The 12385-nt window shown below is 47.1% G+C and overlaps 1 protein-coding gene across 2 annotated transcripts in view; it reads left to right on the top strand.

Moving 5' to 3' along the window:
• The window catches only part of LOC149347226 (uncharacterized), a 29061-nt gene extending 18078 nt beyond the window's left edge, over positions 1-10983 (top strand). For both annotated transcript variants that reach the window (XM_089586947.1, XM_089586948.1), the window contains 4 exons: positions 3574-3731; positions 6800-6847; positions 7775-7810; positions 10270-10983. In XM_089586947.1, the coding sequence (XP_089443073.1) occupies positions 3574-3731; positions 6800-6847; positions 7775-7810; positions 10270-10446 (419 nt within the window). In that variant the 3' untranslated portion in view covers positions 10447-10983. The remainder of the gene's footprint in view (positions 1-3573; positions 3732-6799; positions 6848-7774; positions 7811-10269) is intronic.
• The last annotated feature ends 1402 nt before the right edge of the window (positions 10984-12385 follow it).

The raw sequence follows: 12385 nt of genomic DNA on the forward strand, positions 1-12385 counted from the left end.
CCAGAAAATGACAACAGTGTCCCTGTGTCCTCGCAACATAAGATCTTGCTCATTTGAAAAAAAAAAAATGCCCGTGGCTGCCAAGTCCTAGTTGATGTTTGGGCTTAGTTCAGGAGTGATTGATACGTATGAGCCACAACAGCTACACTGCTCCACACAGGTAACCGACCTAACCACAAACGTCCTCAGGTTGACCAGTTCGTATCCAACACGGTCACTCAATATGTGCGTGGGATGTCCACCCATATTCGATCTGCCTTTTGCAGTTGCGATTGGGACTCTCAATTTGAACACTACTGTAATCCCACTAACGTCCATATTAACGTTAATGTTGGACAGAAGTGGGGCCTCGGGGATGCTTTTATTGCGTAAGTAATATTACGACAGGTTTCAGCCCTTCGCGTCGGGGCGGCCGCGAGGCACGTTTGACCTTGAAAGGCGGCGCGAGGCGCTGCGCACTACAGCTGTACCCGCGCCGCTGCCGAGTGGAGGCGCTGCCCTCGCCGCGCTCTCGCCAGCTGTGGAGTGTGGAGAGGAGGCTTGAGAACGGGGGGGGGGGGGGGGGGGTTTAAAATGCGTTCGCTCGCTTGCCGGCTCCGTCGTTATGCCGCCTGATCAACTGAAATGGAGGCTACCTCGGCTTGACGAAACCAGGAAACTACAACGGGCTTCGAAGACAGATGAAGAGCGCGAACAGCGCCTTGCAAGGCGGCACGCTCAAGACGCTGCTAGACGGGCGCACCGCGCCTCTATCGAAACCGAATCGTCTACAACCGGTGATGATCCCGAATGGAACGCTATGGATGCTTACGCAACCTACCAGGTTTAACCAAGGCCAAACCCCAGTAAATTTTTTATACATGCTTTACATTTTGTACTACACTTACTTCGTACTACACTTACTTGTACTACATTTAAAAATACGGGCCCATCAAAATATAACCCGAGGCACGCCTCAAGGAGCATTTATCTCTCCCCTGCTTTTTAATGTCACCCTCGTGGGCCTCCCCGAGAGGCTCAACACCGTGGATGGCGTACGCCATGCCATCTACGTAGTCGCCATTACTAGAGAGTTTTAGTATTGCGGGCTTTGCGTAATTGCGTGCATAGCGGAATAGCGGGTCCAAAGTGCGAATGCGCAGAACGCTAACGGTAAAATAGCGTTAGCGGACGCACGCAATTTTCAGAAGTTAGCGGTGCGGCTTTTGCGTGTTTAGCGGGAAAACATGGCGGCGTCCTCCCAAGCGAGAGCCGCCCGCTTCAGCCGACTCAGCAGTCCTTGCGATTCCGGTCGGCACGTTTACCAGCAACTACTGGTGTAGTTGCTTTTCGCTATGACTTACCTTGCTTCGACGATAAAGTATAAGCTGCCATTCAGTCCAGTTTTTGAGCTACGCTCTCGATTTTGGAGCGCGCAAGCCTAATGGGACTTCCAGCTGCACTGCTACCGTCTGCAACTGCCCGAAAGGCAGCCGAAAACTAGCACAAACGTCCGGAACGAAACAAAAATAGATATGGAGCTTTTTCGCAGTGTTTTGGCGCCACTGCTTTACGTTTGTTTTTTCATTTTATTTAAATTTCGGGGTCATTTTGCAGACGAAAATAAGCACTACAGTAATAATTCGTTTAAAAAACTCGGAAATATTATAATTTGGCAAGGTAGCGGCAGTGACGACCATTTTAGAAGGACCGTTCGCATCCATGTCAAGCAGGTGGCGTTTAACGTTTTCAGAACGCTATACTAAAACTGTCTGTGGGGATAATTTGCTTGCGGCACGCTAACGTAATTTCCCTTAGGTCCGCTATCACGCTAACGCTATACTAAAACTCTCTACTATCTGGTCGTCCAGGGGGCAGCGTGGGGAAGATGGAGGCGGCCCTCCAAGAGGCCGCTTCGGTAGTGGAAGATTACGCTCGGGAGTGCGGTATGGAATGCGCTCCTAGCAATTCAGAACTCCTACATATTAGAAACGATAGAAACCTAGGCGAGAGCATGCAAATTTACTTTAACGACACCCAGATGTCAGTGGTGGAGACGCTTCGGGTATTGGGCGTACAAATTAATAACCGGGGTAATAATGCGTCGGCCTTGCAAAAAATATAGTTCATCGGTGAAAAACTTAGTAGGATGATTAGCAGAATATCAGGAAAACATGGCGAACTTCATCAAACAGAAATCGTTCGCCTGTTTCAGGCGTTCATCATCAGTCCTCAATCTGCGAAAGAGCGACCGTGGGAACCTCGACGCGATGATTCGGATGGCGGTTAAAAAAGCTCTAGGACTCCGTGCCAAAGCGCCTACTGAGCGCCTGCTCCATCTTGGTGTCCATAACTCGGTGGAGGAGCTGATTGAGGCCCACAGAACCAGCCAAATCGCCAGGCTCTCGGTGACTAGCGCCGGCAGACAAATACTTCGGAACCTTAGTCTCGCGGTGCTCCCCACCACAGAACGGAGAGTCGACATCCCGGAGACATGGAAAAATACTTTGACCGTTAAGCCGTTCCCGAAAAATATGAATTGAGTTGTAATCAGGGGATGCGTGAAGCCAGGGCAAAGGTTATTCAAAATTGCGATGGCAATAAGACAGGCTACGTGGATACAGCGGGCTCAACCGAGAAGGGCATCTGCACCATTGCCGTGGTGTACAAGGGAAAGCACGTAAACAGGCTCTCGGTAAAAAGTGGCGGCGCGCTAATGCTGGATGGAGTAAGTGGCATTGCACTGACCGCCACCCCCTCCGACGCAGCGTGCATAATATCGGACTCGCAGCAGGCCTGCCGAAATTATGTGCGGGGTAGGACTGCGCCACTCGCCTGCAGAATGCTATTCGCATTTGAGAACCATTCGGATTCGGCTATCAGTAAAGAACAGATAGTATGGGTGCCCGGTAACCAGGGGGCTAAGGAGAACGAGGCCGCTCACGCGGCTGCCCGAGCATTCCTTCCCTCGAGTTCCGCTCAATCCCCCGGTTATGCCCCAGCGATCATATCAATCTCGCTAATCTCTCACGCAGACACTACAAACCATATACGCCTCTGCAGGAGGGTACTCCCGTGACCAGACAAAGGTCTCGACAGTACCCAGGAGTGCCACCATAGACTGCTCCAAACCGGGTCTTTCTTAAATCCCGCCGTAATAAAATACGTGCACCCAACGTTCACGGGAAGATGCAAATTCTGCGGGCAATATGCTGACCTAAAGCACATGGTGTGGGTCTGCCAGTACAATACAAATATAGCCGTTATAAGTCAGTTAACTAGGGAGGGCTGGGAGGCGGCCCTGTCCAGCTCGGACCTGTAGGCCCAGCGGGCCCTGGTCCAGAGAGCACGGGAAGCGGCGGCGGCCAATGGCGTCCCGGAATAGGGACTGCCACCTTGCACAACGACCATTCTCATCACCCTTTCCAAATTGAGTACAGTGCTCTAATAAATCTTTTCTGCTCCTTCTCCTCGAGTGCGAATTCAACTGGCCTTATTTCAATGTCAATCAACACTTTCTCGTATCACAAGAAGTTACAAGCAACCGTATAAATGCATAACCTCACTGAATACGCAACACTTGCTTTTTTCTAGACATTGTGATCCCAGCGATAAAGGACCTGTGCAAGAGCTTCAATACCGCGACAGGCGGCCTCATCACCTTATCATGCGACGTGTTCAAGTTTAATAAGAAGGCTGTTTGTGGCAAGCCCATCTTCATCAGCTTTGCAACGACCACACCATTTGCCAAAGTGAGATGCTGTCTTCTACCTTTCAGTAGTGTGCAAAGAGACGACAAAGCCGAGCTCATCTTCCTGTTGTAAGAGGTGGAAAAGGGACATGAGCCCAAAATAGGCCTCAGAAAATGCAGACCACAGTAAATCAGCTTAAAGAAAGTGGTAATCGCTCTAGGTCGTTTGCAACCTCTTCTTGGTGTCTAATTTTTCATGATGCTTTCTCGGTGGTTTCTCGGTGGTTAAGCAAAATCAAACAAAGCTTCTAACGCCTCTTGTTACAGCTGCTTACGCGAAGCGTGAGACACCGCAAGAACAGGCGTTAGAAGCTAAGTAGGCGATGATCTTATAGGATTGACCATATTTGCGCAGAAGCTGTATAAGTGATTGAAGCTTGAAGAGGTTGCGCAAAAGCCTATTTTCAAGAATCAGTGGTGGGATTCTCCGACACGGAGGGTGTACACATGTACAGTGCTTGACAAAAGTATCCAGGGTGCCGTGATGTCTGGAAATGTCTTGTAACAGCAGAGCGGCGACACCAGGAACGCCAGCTCGTCTCGGCTACGAGGATAAGCGCCGTGATGTGAACCTAAGCCATATGTATCCTCTTCTAGGTGATAATGAGCCACTTGATGGCAATAAATTGGTAACGTTAGCCTTATTACTTTCTCAAATACGGTACGCACAAAGCTGCCTGCTCGCTGCACATCTCAACCCAGGCCTCTATACTCCTGCAAAGGCCAACTGGAGTAAGAGAATTCCATTTGAAGGCCCAAGCAATGATCATTATGGCAGTACTTTCCCTAAGCCACGAATCCACCTAGCCATAAGTTAGCGACTAGTGCTGCTTGTGTTTGACCGGTGGTAGTGAGAGATGAGCTCAGTATTCAGGGGTAGTGGCAGCCACACGTGGCGTGGTCAGTGTGGTAACTGTTTCCGTAGCCGGCTAGCCCTGATCAGTCTCCATACCCTGAGGGTAAACGGTTCGAAGTTTTTATTTTTTAGATATTGCCATGCAGGATTTATGCCCATCACATCTTGCTATAACTGTGGAGATTGCGCAGGAGCACAGGCAGAAACTGTGCAATAATTGATCTAATCACTAGGCATGCAGTCTGTAATATTTACAACGAAGGGCATGTCATAATTTTTTATTACTAAACGTGAGATGCAAGCTCCGCCGGAACCAAGTCGCCAGGCGCCCAAAGAAATCTTCCTAACAAGGAAGCCACAAAAAGGCGTAGCTGCGTTGCAATCTAAACGTGCAGCCAGGGATTGAAGATGGAGGCAGTGCACATACCTGCTCATCTTGCGCACTGATGCTCTGAACGCCAGGTGCCGCCTCCAGGAAACGAAGAAATTCGTTTTTTTGGGGGGGTTTTTCTGCTGCGAAAACCTCTGCGAGAACCTGTGTTGACGGGAACAAATGAGTTGTGTACCATGCGTTGTTGTGTCGATCACAGGTTCTACAAAGCCCTAGGGCGTTTTTGCAAAGCAAGAGCGTCACAAATTGAAGGAAGCGTTGACATGTTTCGAGACAAAATAGTCGCATCCTCGCCTGCCTCTATAGAAGGTGCCGCCTAAATCTACGGGGCAGTGACTGCTGAGCATTACGGAACATACCAGGTGTTTTTGGGAAGCCAGCCACTAACTTTAGAAAGTAGGTTTTTAGAGGCATTTTAGTAGAGAATGTTTTTGCTGCATAGTAGTACCAATAGTGCCGGACACCAGAAAAGACGCAAAGAGATAAAGAAGAAGAGGAAAGGCTGCGATTTTAACCAGAAGGTGGTTCCGGTTGGCTACCTTGCACTGGGGAGGAGGGGTGAGGGGACTGAAAAGGGAAAGAGAGAAGTTGCGAGAAGTTGCGAGAAGTTGCGAGAAGCACAGTCACAGGTTCTCACTCAAGCCAGTCGCTCATGATAACTAGTAAAGTAACGAACTTAAGTCTGATAATTAACTTTTTAACTCTTACAAGCATTCATCTGATTGCTATACGAAACTTTTACTCTTACGGATAAGCGCCTAGTTGCTGTTGGAAATTTGTAGCTCACCGTTGGTAGCAGCCAGAGCTGTTTTTTTTTATTTAGGAAATTCGATCAACCGGGTCGCTGTGAATCAATAAATTGTTGCAATTTCTCTGACAATTCGAAAATCGCGCACCTGCGGTGCGGCACACCGACGTCCATCACATCGCGCCACTCTATGGCACACATGCCACGTGACCGTCTCGGTCCCAGCTCGGACGATGCAACGGGGAACTGCGAACACCGCAACGCCGGCAGGGCAGGGATCATGCTTCACGTCTTTTCTAGTATCCGTCGCCACTGGTATTACTCTGACACAGAAAAGGTCTCTCTACCTCAGAAATCAATTTTTTTAAAAGTTAGTGTTTGGCTTCCCTAAAAAACCTGGTATGCGTAATGCCATGCTCAGCAGGAGCAGTTTTCACTTTGTCTTAGGAAACAAAAGAGAAGGTGGCTACAAGACACTCGCTGTTTATATAATTTGCCCAGTTGTCAACTTTTGCGATGGAGGAATTTGTTCAAATAAAATCTATATGCGTGGGAGCAAAAAATAACTGTGCAAAAGGACGGGACAAGAGAAAGAGAACCACACTGGACAAACGCGTTTGTCCCGTGTGGTTCTCTTTCTCTTGTCCCGTCCTTTTGCGCAGTTATGTTTTGTTCCCATAATGTCATACCAACTAGCCCCTCACCGCACTCTTCTATACGCGTGGTTTAGTTTCCAAGCACGTAATAACAGGATGGTCATAGAAAAATCATCATGCGTTTAACAGATAAATATTGCCCCTTTAAATATTAGGGACAGGCAGTGGACACTGACCCCAGCGTCTTAAGTGAGCGCTGCTTCGGTAGAAAACAGAACAAACATAAGCTCGTAATCGTTATCTATACAACGCAGGTGTGGCACATCTGGGCAGCCACTTGAGTAGGCAACTTTCTGCTTTTTTAATTGCTTCCTGAAAAAGATATTGCACATTCCCACCATGTTTCAGTGACATTTTGGGGCTGCTACTGACGACGCGCAAATTCCACATTTTTTCTTGCGTTTTTTTTTCTTTAAAGTGCTTGGACGTCACTGGTCTGACTTGCGATGAAAACAAGCCAGTGGATGTGAGTACCGGCTGATTGGTTATTATTCATGCATGTTGCACATTTGAACCTAAAAAGCAAGAGAACACTCAATTAACCATTTCAGCTTCCCTTTAGGCGCTAGGTAAAATGACCCAACGGCTGACCCAAATCACACCTTTAGCTACAATCAAGTCACTAATTTCAGCACGAATTTTTTTTTCTCGCTCAACAATGGCCATTGACTAAACAAGCAGAAGTGAACCGTATCGAGAAGGAATGATCTATTACGTTTTCAATTCATGAATGTAGTTAGTGCATGAAATAGACGACAGTAAGCAAAGTTTTCTGCTCCAGTCTGTTTTGTTAGAACGAGCAGTGAGACATACAAAGTGAGCAGCTTTTATCACTTCTCTTTAAATTATTTCCAGTTCAAAATATATCGTGCGAGGGCTTTCATTGTCACGCACCACTGTCTGTAATAAAGACAAGGGTGTTCTGGTAAATCCTTTCCCTCACTGTTCTGGTAGAGAGCACCTAAAAATTGCCGTGTTGCTCTCACTCCATCGTTCAGACCCCTTGATGTGCATACTGAGTTGCAAGACAAATTTATCAGACAAGACGAAATCTGTTGAGTGCTTCAGTGCAGCTGACTTAGGTATTGATGCACAATTACATGGTCCTTGACTACGGCGCCCTTTTAGCTGAAGTACAGATTTCAGCGTATAAAAGTAATTATTTCATTATCATTTTGCCACTGCGCTTGCGCGAGCGCTTCACGCTGCAGTACTATCTGCAAGGCACAATACCACGGGTGGTTCGTTGATAATCGGTTACACGTAAAAAAATGCGTCAAACCGAATTTTGTCTTTCCAGAGAGTGTTAAATACTAGTCAAACCTAGTCAAAAGATGTGATGCATGCTCTTCATACCTGCGCTTATGACGTAAACCCTGTCTCGCTGTTTCAGGAGCCGGCCGTGATTGGATTCCTACGAGTTACGGCGGTAAGTACCAAAAGTGCTCCATAAGAGCGTGTTGGACGTATCCATATATTGCCTATAGACTGCAGATAGTATCTGTATTGCCTTATAGACTATTGCACAGAATTTTCCGATAGAAAGTCTATAGCTTTTATAGGCAACATCCTATTGACAGTCTATGAACTGCCTACAGCAGGATGAGGGAAGTACTTTTATTTTCCAACAGAAATGGCATTCCCCCACCCCCTAGTCCCTGGGCCGCAGAGGAGAGAGAGAGAAACGACTTTATTCCCAGTGATATGCAGATTGCGGGTGACTGTATCTCAGTGTGACTCCCGTATAGGGGTGACCTCCAAAGCCCAGTTAACGAGAGCTTCCGGTGTTGTCTTCTCCTGCTTCAGCAGCAGTTGATTCCAGCTCTCTTCGGAGAGAGCTGGCAGGAGCATACAAGGTGGAGGCTTGACCTCACATCTCCATAATATGTGAGATTGAATTGCCTGGTTCTGGGAATTCAAGCATGCGGGGGTTATAATAAACGATACTTCGTAATAAACGATAACCTGTGGGGCTCAGAATAGATCGAGTCTGGATCATTCTTACCACCGTGGCCTGTGCTTTGCTAAGGTCCACATGCGGATGCGGATAAATCCGTCTTTTGTCCCTATAGTAGTTAGTTCGGTCGTTGTACATGGTCACTGCTTCATCCCGGGTGTCATAGTCTGAGGGGCTGATCTCCCGGTTCGTCGGACCTCGGGCGGCAGGCGGCACCGCTTTAGATGCTGGTCTGGAGGTCTTGTGTCCCGGAGGCGCCTTCAGCCAGTCGGATGAGACCGAGCTGTGTAGAGCAATTTTTTTACGACTGACATTAAGGTTCCGCGTCTTCTTTATAACCTGGAGAGGAAGTACTGTAACGGACACGAGACTACGCCTTTGTTCAGATTGCCAGATAGCTGGCGCTGTAAATTTTAGGCTACCGAACATTTCCCGGAAAACATAGTAGAAGCTGTTTTCCCTTCTCATCTGCACTATAGATGTCCCGAATGGATTTGGTGGTAAGAACTTGTTGAGACTTTTATCAGCGATAAAATCACCCCAAGTGCATTACTTCGTAGTTCATGATTACGCTATTTTTCTAACTAAGGCTCTAATTAAAACAAATAGGTATAAGAATCTCACCTTAAAACCTGTCCCGCACCGAACAAGAGGCGCTCCTTAATTTACCTGATATGGCTTCACACAACAGCTCTAAACTCTTCAGAAAAAGCTGCCCCAAATTTTGTAGGGAAAGCGAATATTCTTTTAGCTACAAAACCCATTTATAACTTTTTTCTTCACTCAGGAAACACGAATGAGCCTTGAACGTTGCAGGCTCGCTACGTACGAATTTCTTGCCGCCTATTGTTTTGGCTTAGCAGATGTAGAAAACAACTTAAAAAAGAACGGGCTAACGAGCTCTAGGCCATAACGGACGATTTCACTTGATTTTTGCTTAGCACCGCTTCTAAATGTGCTAGCTGCTAATATTTTTGAACACTGCTGCGTACATCTTCTCTTATAGGTTACACAGTGGTATGCAAGCGGTACAATTAATCTCTGTCATTTTAATGCGTGAGCATTGGGAGCAGTATGTCACGAAAAAGAGTGCAGCGACTGAGGACGCCGCGGATCGATTAAAGAAAAAACGAAACTGAAATAAACAAGGAGACAGCAAGAACTCACAACTTTTGGGTTGGGAACCGAGCACGCATCTAAGGAGTGCCTCTACTTAGAGACGGCGTCGATTGCCGTGGGTACGTAGCACGCTCGGCGTAGGGGAGTGCAGTTAAATGGGCATAACAGAGCTGCCAATACTGCACAATCGTGGCCCACGCGCCACGCGCCGCGCGTCCCGTCTCAGTCTAAAACTACGACAGAGCCCGTCTCGAAACAAAAGAAATTTCTGTTTTCTTGTCATTACTCTCGATTTTTTTGGGTTTCATTGCGAAGATGTCTATTGTTCCGACACAACTGGCTTTGTCGTTGCAACAGGAGACTGGTTAATACTACAGAAACTTCTGCTCTTAGAAAAAGAATTTCTGTTGTCAGGTCCCAAAATACTACAAGAAAATTTCATGTGAGAACAGAAAGTTTTCTGCTGCGTTTTCCGATGCGGCTGCCTCGCGCTTACACAAAACCAAGTAACAATACAGAGGAAATACATCAAGCAATGTAAGAAACCTTGTGCGGTGGCCTTCGCGGTGGCCAAGAGCTATTCTCACGCAATATTGTCAGGTCGACCGATCGATCGCTTGTGAACGTTTGTGTTAGCGGTAAGAGCTCAGGAGCGCAAGAGGACTCTAAAACTTGTCTAGGAGTCTTCTTTGTTTGCAGAGAACGTGGCGTTAACATTCTTTTAACAGGAGGACTTATTCACGTTTTTAGCATTGATTTAACTGTCAGTTTGTTCACATTAAGCATGTAATGCATCGTTCTATCTTTTACAGTGCCTTATTGGCCAGGTCCTCAACACGGCTCCCAGTGACACCTACAAGCTGTTGGTCTGCTTTATTGTAACATTCTTCCTCAGGACTTTTGGACCACTGGGCTTCCTTGTTTTCAAGCCTCTTCTCTGTGCATTTCTAAAGGCCGTTAAACTGACCTGCCCTTCCCTTACGTGCTGAAAAAGACACCCTTTTTTTGCGACTGTATTTTGTGGGTATATCAAATCTGGTGGCGGGGTACATGTAACTGACCTGGTAGAAATTGGGTCCTGATAAGGACACTTTACCCAATTCTACTTCGCTTTCATCCTGACGTGTCCAAAATCTACATTTCTTTTCTTCTATCCACCTTTACCGTAACCACCTATGGAAAACGGTGACGGACATTGCTATATGCGCCTGTGAAAGGAAAGGGGTGGGCGTCAGAGTGACATTCGCTCTTTCAGCCCATAAATGTTATGTGAATTGAGTTCAAATATTGGGTCGCCTATGAAGATATACCTTTTTCCAGCATTGTTGCTAAATATATTTTTGCTGTATCAAAGCGGCAATGTTACCAAAAATAAAAAGCCGCTACGCTTTGAGAATCGTTTACTTTTAAGCGGCAGTATGTAGGTCATCCAACCCTTCGTGTTTGTTTGCCTAAATTGCGAAGCTCTGGAACAGCAGTGTTGCCTATAATGCCCTTCTCTTCGTGGCAATAAATTTCGTTCTTTTGGTATACATATTACGAAGAACCAGCCGTCTCTCAGCTCGCATGCTTTATTGTGATGTACTAGGCACAGCTCCTTACTTTATTAAACGCTGTCTCACGAACTGAATCCTTAACTGCATGGGTTATATGCTATTTCATAAATATATGCAAAATGGACAGATACTGTGTGAGTTTTGCAATAAAAAGGACAGCGTATTGAAAACAAATTACGTTGGCTCATTTATATACATGTTCAGTGTATGAGCTTTTCAACCACGTAGAAATGCATGCAAAATTTACGGTCTAATCCATGCTGCGACCGGATTACGCCACTGGACGAAAGTATGCAGGCTGTTCTTTGCTTTGTTGTCATGCATACGTTGTATCCGCTGTCGCTAAATAAGTCTTTATGGACTTCCTTAGTTACCTTAATAATAAGCACAAACGTCGCAACAACGGTGACTTGGCGTGCGCGTCGTCTGCGCAGTGTCCTCGCCTGCGCTCAGAGAACCGGTACGAGCATTTGTTTTTATTTTAACTTTATTCTTTGCGGTACAGTCACGCACTTCTACTTAGGCCGGTGAGTCGGATATTACGATGGCACGAGTGTCCGCCTAAGTACAGAGAGATGGTGCACGCACTGAAACAACTAATTTTGTAAAACAAAATACTGGCAGACAGGACGGAAACAAACGGTGGTGGTGGTGAAGGAAGGAAGGAAGGAAGGAAGGGAAAACTTTATTTACACTAATGATTTTTCCTGCGGTTTGGGGCATCTTCAGAGACGTCTTGGTTCTACCCCCAGGAACCTTCCCTGTCGAAGTCGTCCGCCTCTAATCAGTGGTCGGTTGCCCTCAGTCCAGGGCTCCGCTGGCCACTGCCGCCCGTTGAGCTCGCTGTACCAGACCTTGTTGGTCTTCACAGCGGTCGCCGGACAGCAGAGTCTCCCACTGCTCCGCACTCGGGTTTTGTATTTTGGGGACCACGTCTATGTTTTGGCAGGCCCGTGTGATGTGGTATAGAGTAGGTTTTTCGTCGCACCAGGGACATCTGTCCGTGTATATCGTAGGGTGCATTTTGCTTAGTATATGTAGGTTTGGGAAAGAGCCTGTTTGTAATTGTCTCCAAGTGACAGCCTCCTCTCTGCTGAGAGATTTGTGCGGTGGGGGATATCGCATTCTTCTGCCTCTATAGTTTTGTAGTATGGCCGAATATTCCCTGGGTGCTGGCGCGAGTTCCGCGGTCTCGTCGGATGCTCGGAAAGTAATGTATCCTCGAGCTATCCTGTCGGCCTCTTCGTTCCCTGCCACCACCGTGTGCCCCGGTACCCACACAATTTTGTGTGGGATCTTGTCGTTTTGTTCTTCCTGGTTTTTAATTCTGTCGCTCGCTGCGAGGAGTATACGGAGCGCGTGACGACCTATC

This window comes from Amblyomma mixtum, chromosome 4, assembly GCF_055824585.1.
Source record: "Amblyomma mixtum isolate Tamu chromosome 4, ASM5582458v1, whole genome shotgun sequence".
Lineage (NCBI taxonomy): Eukaryota > Metazoa > Arthropoda > Arachnida > Ixodida > Ixodidae > Amblyomma > Amblyomma mixtum.